This window comes from Ursus americanus, chromosome 27, assembly GCF_024610735.1.
Source record: "Ursus americanus isolate L20-20 chromosome 27, mUrsAme1.1.p, whole genome shotgun sequence".
Taxonomy (NCBI): Eukaryota; Metazoa; Chordata; class Mammalia; order Carnivora; family Ursidae; genus Ursus; species Ursus americanus.
Genome location: NC_142153.1, coordinates 31,759,319 through 31,774,169, shown reverse-complemented (window position 1 = coordinate 31,774,169; position 14,851 = coordinate 31,759,319). Strand labels below are relative to the sequence as shown.

General features: G+C 37.6%; 1 protein-coding gene across 2 annotated transcripts in view; it reads left to right on the top strand.

The window, feature by feature from the left end:
* The window catches only part of GPM6A (glycoprotein M6A), a 330,493-nt gene extending 320,673 nt beyond the window's left edge, over nt 1-9,820 (top strand). For both annotated transcript variants that reach the window (XM_087856497.1, XM_087856496.1), the window contains exons 5-7: nt 2,726-2,802; nt 3,347-3,412; nt 7,687-9,820. In XM_087856497.1, coding sequence (XP_087712623.1) covers nt 2,726-2,802; nt 3,347-3,412; nt 7,687-7,839 — 296 coding nt within the window. In that variant the 3' untranslated portion in view covers nt 7,840-9,820. The remainder of the gene's footprint in view (nt 1-2,725; nt 2,803-3,346; nt 3,413-7,686) is intronic.
* The last annotated feature ends 5,031 nt before the right edge of the window (nt 9,821-14,851 follow it).

The window sequence follows — 14,851 nt, the reverse complement described above, 5'->3', positions numbered from 1 at the left end:
ATGTGTATAGGTGTGGTTTATGGTATTTATATCATAAAAACTGGATGATATATTATATACATATGTATTTAACATCAGGAGTACTGGAGACCGAATGGAAGGGTTCGGTTACAATATTTTAAAGGTGATGGAGGAAGCCTTCACCAAATAGCCGTTATGGGAAAGATATGAGGGTCACAGGAATATTCATGGTGGAGGGAAGATCCAGGCAAAGTTACCAAGGTAGCTCCATGCCTAGCATCTTCAGCAAACAGCAGAGAGGCCAGTGTGGCCGAAGTAGAACGAGAAAGCAGGGAGAACGGATCCGGATGGAGTCTGGGAGTCATGGAATGCCATGCTGACTGCACGGCAGGACGTCATCCATTTAGAGACTTTTATTCTGAAGGGAGTAGAGGCTATTTGCAGGTTTGGGCAGAAAAGAAGCAATATCCCCCTTACCTTGTGGATGAACCGCTCTGGCTGCCATATGGAGAACTGACTGTCCCAAGAGGAGAAGCAGGGAAGCCGGTTGGCACTCTTGTCGTAGCCCTGAGGTGGCTGAGTGGTGGCTCAGGTGGGGTAGTAGTGAGAGAAATGGGGAGAAGTGGTCTGGTGCTGATTGTACTTTGAAGATAGGGGCTGCAGAATGTCTTGACAGGTGGACATGGGGGGTTGAGAGAAAAAGAGGACCCAAGGAGGAATGCAGTTGTGGCCGGGACCACGGGGAAGACTGACTGGCTGTCACATGAGCCGGGGAGCCTACAAGAAGAGCTTGTGTGGGAGGGAGGCAGGCAAGGGAGATCAGAGTTGGCTTTTGAAGATGTTGGTTTTTAGAGACTTATTAGGAATCTAAACAGAGTTGTCAAAGGTAAGAAATTGGGTATATGAGTCTTGATTTCAGGAGAGAGGCCACAGGGCTGGCTGAATGGGTTTGAGGAGCTGTTGATAATTTCTAGCAAGCTCTGAGACTCAGTGAGATCGACAGGGGACAAAGATGGCAGAGGTGTGCGCGCTGGGAGCTTCCAGGAACGAGGTCCTAGAGAGAGGGGACCTGGGAGAATCAAAAGATAAAAACAGGAGTCCGTAGATTTGGGGACATAATGAAGAAGCACATGAAGGAGCGGGAGTCAGCAGCTGCCTCCAGCACTGCCAACTGGCCAGGAAAAGAACGGAGAACTCATCTTTGGTTTTATTTATGTGGAGGTCATGGCTGGTTTCCATGGGGTTGAGGCAAAATCTGACTGGAAAAGGTGGAAAAGGTTTAAGCAGAAAGGAAAAGAAGGGAATGGCTAACTGTTGAACATAGTCAATGCTTCTGAGGAATTTTGCTGCAAAGGTGAAAAAAGACACAGGTAAGGAAATGTGTGTGGAGCCTGGGTATTCCACACGAATGACGTCTGTAGTGACTCAGCATGGAGAAGCATGGCATTTACCAGGAAGCTTTCTCAATAATGATGGTTTATGAGACACATCTTAGGGGCTTCTTATTTCGCCTCTCCCCTCCTAGCGCCATCTTGGCAGAAAGGAAAGGTCACAGAGAAACATGTCTGCATTCGATGGACTGCAAGTCGATTACTTTTTAAAACGAAAATAATTGCACAAACTATTGTCAAGGCAGAATGGCAGCAGCTCCATAGAGTGAGAGCTGACGGTGTACCTCAAAGCCAGAATATGTGAATAGATACACATATTAACATTAAATAAAGAGAAGACAGTGCTAAAAGCTTAGATACTAGTTCACCCAGAACTCGTCGGGGGGGAGGGGTTCCCTTTATGTATATATGTTTAATTCTTCAGTAGTTCTCAAAACAAAATTCAAGACCCATTTAAGGCTAACCTTGATCACTTTTCTGTAAAATAAGATCCATGGCACTGTAGCATGTATGTGCTTGTTAAAAGATGCAATACTCCCTGGGGTGCCTGGGTGGTTCCGTCGTTAAGCGTCTGCTTTTGGCTCAGGGCATGGTTCCAGGGTCCTGGGATCGAGCCCCACATCAGGCTCCTCCACTGGGAGCCTGCTTCTTCCTCTCCCACTCCCCCTGCTTGTGTTCCCTCTCTCGCTGGCTGTCTCTCTCTCTGTCAAATAAATAAATAAAATCTTTAAAAAAAAAAAAAAAAGATGCAGTACTCCCGGCAAACACTCACAGTTTCTGATTTCAAAGTCTGCGGTGGAGTCCAGAAATACATATTTTTGAGCATTCCCCAGGTGATTCTGATGCAGTTAGTCTGTAAGCCAACTGGAGCAAGGGGGAATATGAGCAAAATTACAGGGTTTTTAAAATTTTTTTCATACAAATAACAGTGTTTTCAGTATTAGCAGAGAATAATTACTCCTTTGGGCAATATGCTTTTATAGACTAACAGAAGCTTTGTACCAGCAGAATAAATTTAGACCCACACTTCAGCACAGTCTGGAATATAGTTATCAAAATAATTGTGATGCCTGCACCATTGCATTAATGGACCAAACCAATCAACTGGCTACAGTTGAATCTGGAGATTCTGGGAGCTGGGTCCAATTGAATTCAGATTGAAAATGTAAATTGTTTGAGGGCTAAATAGTTTTGATCTTCCATTCATAATTCTGGTCATAATTATTATCTAGCAATAAAAGCTGATGGAGAAGGTTTCCATTATACTATAGCATAAAATGGAAGTTCCTTAGTTTTTATCAGCATAAGATTCCTTTTCTCTCTCTGGGCTCTTGAAAACATTTATAAACTAAGCTATAATTTTCTACATGTAGGGATTGTGACAATTGGAGAGGAAAAGAAGATTTGCACCGTCTCTGAGAATTTCCTGAGGATGTGTGAGTCCACTGAGGTAAACGTTTTTAAAGCTGTTTATGCTGTCCGAATTTTATCTTCATTTTGGTAGTTGAAAAATATATAATTAAATCTAAACTGACTTTTCCCCTTTTGGTCTCAGAGCTAATTTTACTCACAGGGATGTTATGCAGGGGGACTGGAGAATAAACATGAATGAGATGCTCTATTTCAATAAAAATGATTACAAATATACATTTTTCTAGAAACTATCATTTTCAAGAATGTTGAACATTTTTAATGTTATGTTTGAAAAGATAATGTAGCCTTATATACTTATAATATTACTGAAAACCATCTTTATTCATGACGATCTCATCTTTGTAATAAAAGTATACTAAAATGAGGCACTTGCAGAGACCTAAATAATTTGCAGGAGAAAAGATGCCATAATAATATTTTTGGATTGAGTGCGAGATGTATCCTAAGTGCACTTTTGTTAAAGATGTACAAAGTTCTTATTCGAAGGCAGCAGTAGTCCTGATCACTCTTCTGCTTGTAACTCTGACGCGTGTTTTGATTCTCTGTGGTTTCCTTTGCAGCTGAACATGACCTTCCATTTGTTCATTGTGGCACTTGCTGGGGCTGGGGCGGCAGTTATTGCTATGGTAAGACCTCAAGCTCTGAGGCTTGGTTTTTCGATTTGAAGGACAAAGCGATTTCCTTGTTGAGATGATCATTTATCTCCAATCCTGAAGTCCATATGAATCCTATTTATTTTAATATCAGTAGAAAAAAGGCGGGCAGGGGGAACAAAGAGGAGTGGGCAAATAAATAAGTGAAAAAAAAGGCTTAACCTGAAAAGGTATCATCATTACAATAGAGATAACATTCAGTAAGCAGTTTAAGGATTAGAACAGTTATATCAGTAACATTAACAGAAATAAGTAAATTCATTCGTGTTTCAGATATTAGATCACTATTAAGGTAAAGAAATCGTCTCTGGATCATAGAGGTCTGTATCAGTGTGATAGTCTAGGTAATCTAATCAGTTCTTTAACTGACATCATCCTTTTCTCCTCCTTATTTAAGGACATAAAAAAGCCATAGTGAGACACTTATGGAAAAAGGATTAATTTATTCTTCTTAACACAGACATCAATAGTTTCCTGTCCTTTCTTTGATATCTAATTTTGTTAAGAACAAGTTTTTCAAGTCAGGCTTTTTACTGAGTCTTGAGGACCAGCAACGTTCCAGATTCCGTCTCTTCCTCGGTAACTCACTGTGAAGTGCGGTTTGCTCACTGGACTACCAAAGACCGACCTTGGACAAATACTTGGAGCATCCGTAATAGTTTTCGCAGCCAAGGTCTTCCAGTCCTTAGTTTTGCATCCTAGTATACAAAGTAATAATACAAAAGTGAAGTAGTACAGAGTTCTTCCCAGTAACCTCACAAATATTCTAGCCAATTCAATATGCAAAAATGATGAATTAATTCAGGTTTATTTAATTCCTTTCCTTCAAGTGCCAATACAATGTCCAATGTGTTGGTGAAAGGAACACTTTTGAAAAAATAAGTGTGTTTTCTCTCTTGTCAAAGAGTAAAACTAGGGGGCGCCTGGGTGGCACAGTGGTTAAGTGTCTGCCTTCAGCTCAGGGCATGATCCTGGGGTTGTGGGATCAAGCCCCACATCAGGCTCCTCCGCTCTGAGCCTGCTTCTTCCTCTCCCACTCCCCCTGCTTGTGTTCCCTCTCTTGCTGGCTGTCTCTGTCAAATAAACAAATAAAATCTTAAAAAAAAAAAAAAAAAAGAGTAAAACTAGGAGAGTACCTGGGTGGCTCAGTCTGTTAAGCATCCAACTCTTGATTTCCTCTTGGGTCATGATCTCAGGGGGTGGGATCCAGCCCCACGTAGGGCTGGCTACATGCTCAATGGGGAGCTGCTTGAGACTTCTCTCCTCTCCCTCTCCCCTACCCCTGCTCTCAAAATAAATAAATAAATAAAATCTTAAAAAAAAAAAAGAATGAAACTAGGAATAATCAGTGATAAGTTACTAATGAGCCATTTCAGACCAGTTATTTTTTAGTGACTTAAAAACTTACATATCAAGATTTGATTGTTTCACTAAAATTGATTTTAAAATAACAGAAATGACTATGTCAGTGCTAAAGTAAGTTTTCAGATATTTTGCTGATTTAGTATCATGCTAATTCCTCAACATTTCAGATTGAGGGTATAAACTCCTATATACATAGGCATTTTATTTCAGAATATGAGGTGCTTAATAAGATCATGCTGGCTAATTAATCTGAGGGGTCACAATAAGACAATTAGCAAAGGCATTATATTGTCAGCCTAAAATCTGTGCTAAAATATGCCCTGGAGAAGCATTACATGTTCTGGGCAGTGATGTTCCAAGCTCTCATGATCCCAAGCAGCACCCAGCCTGGCTGTGAGATAAGAGGAAACATTTGTCCATACACACTTTCCTGTGTGATGGATAATTAGGGACTTGTGTTTGTTCAAGCAATATGCACTCATGTATAAGAGGTCTATCAAAGCACTTTTTGTGAAGAGGTGTGTAATAAAGCATACGTTCGCATTTGCTACATATGTGTGTGAAACTCTGTGTAAAAATGTCTGCCTTTAGGCATACATTAGTGAAAAGTACCTGCGTAAATGAATAATGTATTTAAATGTCCCTAAAAATGCTTACTCTGAAATGATTCTATTATCAAAAAGATCTTAATAGAAATTCAGATGCTATGTATTTCTTAAGGAATCTATGCTTTGCATAAACTCAGATACTAAGTTATAAATAAATTTTATTTCAAAGTACAAGAGTTTAGAATATTACCTTTTGGATATCTAAATATACACACAGCATAAATTCCTTAAGAAATAAATAACATCTAACTACTGATTGACATCGGTATTTCCGATTCGTTAGCTCTGATAATAGTTAAGTTTTTAGGAGACAGGGATAATATAACAATAATTACTGCTTCTGTTCCTGGTACTAATATTAGTACCAATAGTACTGTTATTTGCTAATATTTCTTTAACCCTTGCTTTGTTGAAAGCACCGCCAAATGCTTAAGGACCAAAATACAGTCAATAGTCATAATGTAGACACTGTAGTTAACCTCATCACCAACTCCTTCAACATTCAAAGTAGACTACCATCATTATTTCCATATTAGGGATGAGAAAATTGAGATAAATCCTTCTCTACCAAAATATTTAAAACATCATCTGTAATTTAAGGCAAAAATGGTAAGAATTTGTACTAGGACTAATGTGATCTACTCCATATGATTTTTCAGAGGTGTTAGGAAGTTCTGTAGATGCTGACAAAAGGGGTCCACTTGGCATTGCGCCAGGTTCCAGGGACCGCTGTCCACCTGACACTAATGAGCCTGGCAGCTGGTGTCCCCCTAAGGCCAGAGGAAATGTCTGAAGATCTGGAAAGTGCCCGTTTCTGACTAGAATGATGCTGAAGCTCTTTTCAGTATCTCACTCAGACATATTTAATAATAAGTTAGGGGTTATATTTTCTCAGACTTTAAAAGGAAGGTTTTTGTACATCTAAAAATATATTCATTCATGCGAAACGTATTTTGAGTACCCACTACTTGCTAAACACTCTCCACAGCACTTGATCTCTTCCGAGCAACTCGGCAAGGTGCCATGTGAATCTGGTCATGCGTATAACCTCTGCTCAGTCCCTATGTATGTAGTGATGAAGCCTTCACTATGACAATGACAGAGGACAAGAATATAACTCAGCTCTTGCTTGCATGTGGCTTACAATTTCCACTACACAAAATGCAGAATTTCAGAGGAAACAGAACATTCTGAAAATTCTTATTGGTATGCATCTTTTCCCATACTGCCGTGTCAAAATTGTCATTTTTTTTCCTACTGCCTGTTGAGTACCTTAACGTATCACAACAGTCTCCATTTAGAATTGACTATGTGTTCTTGACGTCTGTCTGTCCTTTTCTAAAACCAACCTACCTCCTGTCTTTCAAGGTACTCTTGGCTAATCAAAATGTTAGTGTTCTATTTTACTAAATTATGGATAAAAATATTACCCACTGTTTAAAACCCAGATCAAGTAAATAATTAACAACTTAGTCTCTATTTCACATTCACCCATCAAAAGTCATCATTTGGAAAACTGCTTTATCTCTCTCTATGGACCAGGAGTGAGGGAATGAGAGAAAAAGAAACAAGTGATCTCATAGCCGAGTGAATTCAAGTCCAATCAGGAACTTCATTACTTAAGTAACTATGTTACTCAAGACAGATCAGAAACTTCCTCTGTGAACATGACACCCTTCTAGCTATTGTGAATGTATGCAAACATACAAAATCCAGATGACACAATACTTGCCCTCTTATAGTTTACAATCCAAAGGAAACGGCAAAATTATGGAAAATTAACTTGACAGTTAAATCCACAGATTTATGTTGGGGTTTCCATGATCCCTCTTTCTGTTGTGGAGCAGGCAATAATATATACTCCCATTAATTCAGAGTTGTCTAGACTCAAACAGTGTAAGAGACCATTTTCTGTTACGGATGGGGAAACATAGATGAAATGTATAGCCTTTTGGTTTGGGTACGTGAGGGCAAAACGGACAGAAAACATCACATGAGGATTAAGAATCAATCTTGGCTGCTCCAGACTCGAAAAAGAAGGAGAGAAAGAGATTCTGAAAGAAAGGGAGCTGAGAAGATGCCATCATAGTCGGAGATGTGAGAAGGAATAACATATTTATGTTGTTCCTATTACAATCACAGAGATTTGGGGTCCCTCTTGCTAGTGCACATATCCTACATAAGCATATAATTTGAATATTTCTTTCCTGATAGCAGGGTGTAATGGAGACACTGAACAGGCTTCCAGTATAAATTATCTCTGTCTTTGATTAGGTTCACTACCTTATGGTTCTGTCTGCCAACTGGGCTTATGTGAAAGATGCCTGCCGAATGCAGAAATACGAGGACATCAAGTCGAAGGAGGAGCAAGAGCTTCATGACATCCACTCTACTCGCTCCAAAGAGCGGCTCAACGCGTACACATAAACAAACCCTTCCTGTCCTTCCCGCCTTTCCGATGCATTGGTGTTTAACTAAGGGCCATCCAACCATCCAACCTTTTGCAAACAAAAATGGAAGTGCTTCTCATCAGTGATATGTAGGGTGACTTATGAATCACCTGAACACAATTCCTTGCTGTTTAGCACTTAATTTCCTAATTTGTTAAATTGGTGTGATCAGATCTCTTCTACAAGCTCCTATCCAGCCTCTTCCTTTTTTTAAATTTCTCAAACTCATTTAATAATTCTGTAAGACTGAAGATACTGACATTGTCAAATGCAGAGAATTATTTGATTTTTAATCACTTCCCATGTGTTAATACATAACACCTTTTGCATTATTTCTTATGTTTTGAAAAGAAAAATAGCTTTTTATACTTTTTAGTTTTGATTTCGGTAACTAGTTTAACTACAGGTAACCTTCAAAGGGACCATTGTACATTATGAACAATAGACAGAGATGGTATCGTGATAATTCTTCTTGAAATCTGGAAATCCCGTCTGGAGATCAGTGGCCACGTTAACGACAGGCCCTGGTTCGTGTTCTCATTAATCTAAGGTGCAATTTCTAAATTTGTAAGAGTAGGTTTGAAAAAAAAAAAAAAGTGCTTCTTATCTTTGTTAACATTGTATTTTTTTCTTGATGTACTTAAAAGGTATTTCTCTCCGATTACTCATGTTTATGTTGTGAGCACGTAGAAACAGTGATGCTATTGCATGGCTAGTTGCCTTTTTAAGATTGTGACACCAGACTTACCTTTTAAAGCTTAGTATAGAGACAATTTTAATGGAAATAACTACTGTGAACTATTGGAGAATGATCTCTTTGTGATTTAAGCAGTGGCTGGATTGGAACTTTTAATATGCTAATGTGGAACATTAATTACCTTTATGAAGGTGGTATATGAAAAAAATAAGCACAGTAACCCCTCTGAAGTTGTTTTACCTACTTTAAAACGTTTTAACGGATTGCACCTCTGTAAACTATCCCTCCAATATGTATGATATATTTGAAAAGGCTTCTATTAATATAATAGCTTTGCTTGCAGCCTTCCAATCCATGTTGGTTTACCTGTAGTGTTTTTTAAACTGTGGTCAGAGGCCACTCTAGAATGTATCCCTTCCAAGCGTAGTGATATATCTGTGTTTTTATTTGAAGTAAGTCATTTTAACCAAATGTTCATTCATAATCATTTATAAGAAGTACCTATATCAAAGGAATAAAAAAAAAAAGCAATCAGTATTACTGGACCAAAATTGGTGTTTGTTTTAACCTTGACTCTTCTTTTGATTATTTCTAACGCTACAAGAATGCTGTAAAGTGTCTTTTAAAATGATGTAGCCTGACAAGACATTTTTGTCAGTGTATAAAAATTAGGTAGTATTGTGCACTGATTTGACCATTGTGAAATCTTTTCTCAGTGTAAGTGCATTTCTAATAAAATTTATGAGTGAAACAATCTTTGTACAACGACTAGTCATGCATCATCCGTAATTTTACAAGTTCTTGTAGTAGGTAGCGGGGTATTACTAGGGTTATCTGTGGCATGATTATGCATTCTGTAGTATTATTTAATCAATTTGGGGTTTTGCTTCTTTTTTTTTTTTTACACGTAGATTATCTTACTGGTTCAACATTTTTCTGATATATGCAGTATTACAGATATTCAGCAAAAGTATTAATGGGCTTCTTTAAATTCTATATTATAGTGTTTCAGTTCTGTGTCTTAACAGTTTGTGATGATTTTTAAAACTGTCTTTTAAACTTATGTAATGATGTTGATGCTTTTGGCTTTTTTTTTCCTGGTATTAGAGTTTGTATTTTCACAAAGAGTGCTTTGTAGCAGGCATTACAATTAATCTGTTTTGTACATAAATGTGCCAACAGCTTGATGGTGGCGTTTTTGAAATGTAGAACAAAGTGCTTGCAAAATGTAATAAATACACTTGTGTACTTTGTGTACTTATTCTTAGTTTCTGCAGTGTTTTTTTTTGTTTTTTTTTTTTTTTGGTTTTGTTTTGTTTATTCCTCTTTCCTATGTGTGTGCACTCTTTCCAGATGCAATAGATGCTGTCTTTTTAGGATGCTTATTACCTCAGTTGAGCTGAACTCACACTGTACTGAGAATTCTGCACGGGACATGCAGCACAGGCAGGCCAGGGAGCTGGGAGGAGGGCGAAGGTGTGAAGATTTCGGAGGTCATTTAATTTAGCAAAATGATAACAATTCCCAACTTATGCTATTCCCTTGCCTAACTTCTATTGTTTTGTGTTTTCTTTAGAGCTTCCTAAACTAGTAGAGAAACAAAAAAGACTAATTCAATTCAGAAAGAAAAATGATTTCTTGGTTCGCTTCGAAATTTCAAGGTGAGAACAATTACATGAAAAATATATATATTTTCCAGACTGTCTGTTTGGGTTGTAATTTTTTCTGGCCAAACTAGAAGTGATGACAATTTAAAAATAATAACACAGTGATCAATAAAAATCTTAGCTTTTACCAGGCCTAACTAACTGTATTAGTCTTCAGTTATTTATGTATTATTATAAGTAATTATTATAAGTGCCAGGCACTTAGGTTATAAGTATCTACAGTAATTACAAGCAGATCTGGACAAAATATCTTACATTTTAAGAAGTCATGTTTAAGATAATAAGAAAATAATCCCAGTATTAAATAATAATTTAATTATTATTAAGCTTAATAATAATTATTACTAAATGATAATTTTATTCTTTCCAGGGTTTATGAAATTCTTAGCATAGCAACAAGAAAATAAAGAGTTATATGTTAAAGATCATCAATGTGAACAAAAATTTCACAAGAGAATGCTTTTCAAAGAAACTGATCATTGTAGGATAATTATATTTTTTGAAAACTTAAAAGTCCATTTCTGTTTGTAAAAACACACATTTATCTTTAAAGCAAGTAATTTCCCTTTGGGAATTTTTTTATCTCCTGGCTTTATTGAGATATAATTGACATATAAGCCTTTTGGGAATTGTAAAGCTAATGTGAAGACTAAGGAAAGTACTCACTTTGAGAAGAAATTGTGTGTCGGCCAGCTTTGGCGTGGGTGTAATCAGTTTACTTCCTCATATTAAAATTCAGAAATAGCAGATTCTGATTTATTCACTCAAAGATCAAGTAAACCTGACTTTTGTTTTATTTTTGCCTTTTAGGCAAAAGAGAAAGCTATCGTTTTAAAGTATATTTCACTTAAGTCACTCCATAGTTTACATATGCTGAGATGATGGGACTTGAATTAAGCTGTCATACCTTGAGAAACAGTGTCCTGCAAGGTTTTCAGGTAGCGGATCATCTGAAATCCCTGGAGGCAAGTGTATAAAACACCGCTAGCGAGCTCGCGTGTGAACCTCTTCCTACTGGCTTAAATAAGCCGGGGACCTTGAGTTTCTGCTCACAAAAGTAATTTTACCTTTTTGATCATTTAGATTCTTTGCCCCTTTTCCACAAAAATCCAACATGGTTGCAAATTGAAAAGAACGTAGAAAATGCAATAAGTTGAAGTGTTAAGTTCATTGTTAAATGAATTACTGAAATAAATAAAATCTTAAATGAAGTAATATCAAAATGAAATAAAATTTACCTAATCAACTGTATTTCTAACCTGTGGAACCCCCTATAGAAGGAAACACCAAACAAAATAAAACAAATAAATGTTGGGGGAATACAAAATAGGAAAGAGAGGAGATCCAAGTAATCCTGCTATTATACTTGGAATAAGAGGGAGAAAGAAAAGAATAGGGTTATTGGAAGATATAAATTGCAGAGGGGGGAGATTTTTAGAAAGAAAAGTAAAAAATATGAAAACCGAAGCTGACACCAAGAAGAAACAGCCTACAAAATTTTTTTTTTAATTTCTTTTAAGTGCAAAATACAGTAGAGACCACAGCTCTTCTTTTCTTCAGCATTGTCTGCCCCCCCCCCAACTCGATGTACTTGAGCAAACACCCTCACCCTCCAGGCCTTGCAGGATAGAACACACTTTCCTCCCCCAACAGCCCAGGATGGGGCGCTAGAGGAGCCCATCCCGCTAAGTTGCCCAACATCCCTGCTCTGATTAGTAAACAGGAATGATGTCTGGCTTTTTAAAAAGCGGTGTGATCTATTTGCTTCTTTATTGTTTCAACAATTATTTTTGTCTCTGGGGGGCCACCCTGATGGGAACGGTGGCATCCCACAACAGATCCAACTCTGTGAGTCAGCCCCTCTGAACCGTTTCATGTAGATTGCAAGGGGCTGTGATCCAAGGAATGCCTTGAAGGAGGGAGCACAGGTACGTCTGTGTGTCACGTAGGATGCTGACTGTGTGTAGGTAAGCCCCAGATTTCTTTGATGGACTTTTTTGGCATGTCTAGAAAGTATCAATAGTCTTTTCTCAGAAGGATTTACACAAAGTATCACAAGGAAACATTCCCATTTCGACATTCATTTGTTAGTGGATGCGGCAGAGAAGGGTCACTTACGGGATCCGATAAAAATATACATGACCTACCTCCGTGCTTTTAATAAAGAAACATTTAGAATTGGCAATTTCTTTGGGTTTTTAGATCTTTTTTACTTTTTATCACTGACATTGATTAATCTCTATGTGAAATATGTTAATCACTTGAAATCTTATGTATCATACATATAGTATAATATCGTCAATTAAACTGTGAAAGATACAAGGCAACCTAGCCCTTCGCTAGACAGAAGGAGAGGATTTGCAGAAACAAGAAATGGATTTTAAGGAATTATGACATCATTTAAAGGAAAGACTTAATAACCAGCAGATTACTTTAACACAGATTGAAAGCGCTGCCCCATTCCTAACCTCCCACTCACCTCTCCACCGAATGATAGTACACCACTATCACACAACACAACACAAAGCTCTCCAGCCTTGGAGATGAGCTATACTTGCTTTTCTCTCCGTAGACAGTGTTCACAATGATTACTATGGTCATCATCTTTCATAGTACTTTATTGATGAAAAGCATGGAATCAGGTCTTCAAGAGAAAAAGCAATGTCCTGCATGAGAACTGAACGATAACAAACCAGTAGTCTTCCTGAATTACGCCTTCCTGGTCTTAAAATAATTACCCTTTCCAAGCCCCTAGATCACACCTAGTAAGTAGCACACCTGGTAGATTAGAGACCATAATGTAACAAATGCAAATGATATAAAAGTCACATTGTAAACATATAGTTACAGTATTTATACAAGTTAACACAATCAATTTTAAGATTGTTTTTCTCCCTAACTTTTTAATTTCCACTACCTAATACATAAGATCATCAGGTACTTTCCACATTTCCAATAAATAGAAAAATCTATTGATTTATATAATAAGTATAAATTTAGTGCTTGAAGTAACAACAAAAAGTGTCTCTACTAAGCCAAGTGGAGACTTCAGATATTAATGTAACACCCTGATAAATCACATATAGGGTACGTATTTTCTCTCTGCCCAATATTGGTTCCCCCCGCCCCACTCCATGCACTCAATTTCTAAAACTCATAATTTCCAATAACTGCACACCATGTATATCTTAAATTTTATTCATTCCATTTCCAACTTCTGTTTGCTGCTTTTCCTGCTCACTTGCCCCATTGGGACTATATATCCATTGATCTGGTTTTTACAGCCCTCATTCCCCTTATGTCATCGGCCTTCTCAGTAACTAGCTTATATTACATGGTCCATCATTACAATCACTCCCTTAGCAAGTCCTCATCACCTTGGACTCTGTATTTTCCTTAAACTCTCACAGCAAAATGCCAGCCCTGGTTTAATTCATCTATCTGTCCACTTTCAAACCTGTGTAACTAAACATGGCTGAAGAAAAACACAGCCTGACCAATCTCACTCACGTTTAATGAGCCCTTAGAGTTGTCAGGAAACTGACTCCATTTTTTCCTAGAACAAGGGTTGGCAACTTTTTCAGTAAAAGACCACATAGTGAATATTATAGGTTTTATCGACTATTCAGTCTTTGTTTTGTCGCGACTTCTTATCTCTGACATTGTTGTGCAAGAACAGCAATTGGAATATGTGAATAAATGGTTACAGCTGTGCTCCAATAAAGCTTTGTTACAAAAACAAATGGTTGCCCATAGTTGGCCCGAGGGCCATAGTTTCCTGACTCCTGCTCTAAGCATTCATTATTCTATATTCCCTAGATGGTTACCAAAACATGGCTTTCTCTTATCAGACTTCTTTATCAAACACTTTCTTTCCAATTAGAGTTAGAAATTGTTTCCTACTTCAGAGGGAGAAGTGAGAAATACCCAGAAGAACATAGCCATAATTTCCCATCACTAGTAATCTGTCTGTACTAATATGTACAATCTCTGCTTTTTCTCTTTTTAATGTGGATGAATTCCTCGTTTCTCGGGCCAAACACACTTGGTATATTCAAGATCCCATCCAATCTACCTACTTCAGGCATCACTCCAGCAAATTTTCCCTCTCTTCAACCTCTCCTGAATCTCCAATTTTTCACTCTCTAATGGCTCACTCCAATCATGAGGCAAGCAAACAACAATAACAACAAAAAACCAAAACCACCCTCTCTTGATTCCTCATCTGTCTACATCCTGCCTATTTCTCTGCTCTCTTTTATGGCTTATCTCTTTGAAAGAGATGTACAATCACCTCCAATGACTCCCCTATCATTTTCTCTTAACCCCCGTACAATGTGTCCCTTGCACTCAGCACTCCATGGAAATTAGTCTTGTCAGGGTAACACATGTCATCCAGATGGCTAAATCAATTCCAGTGCTCTGTTCTCAAGTATTCATTCACTTTCTATTGAATATTTATTGAGACTACACTACAGCCAGTTATCCCTCTAGTCACTGGGATGTAGCAGTGGATACAATGTAAAAAAAAAAAAAATCTTTGTCCTTTTGTGACTTATCCTCTGATGCAGGGAAACAGACACTAATAAAAATAAATCATTCAGATGTAAAGTATTCTTGAGATG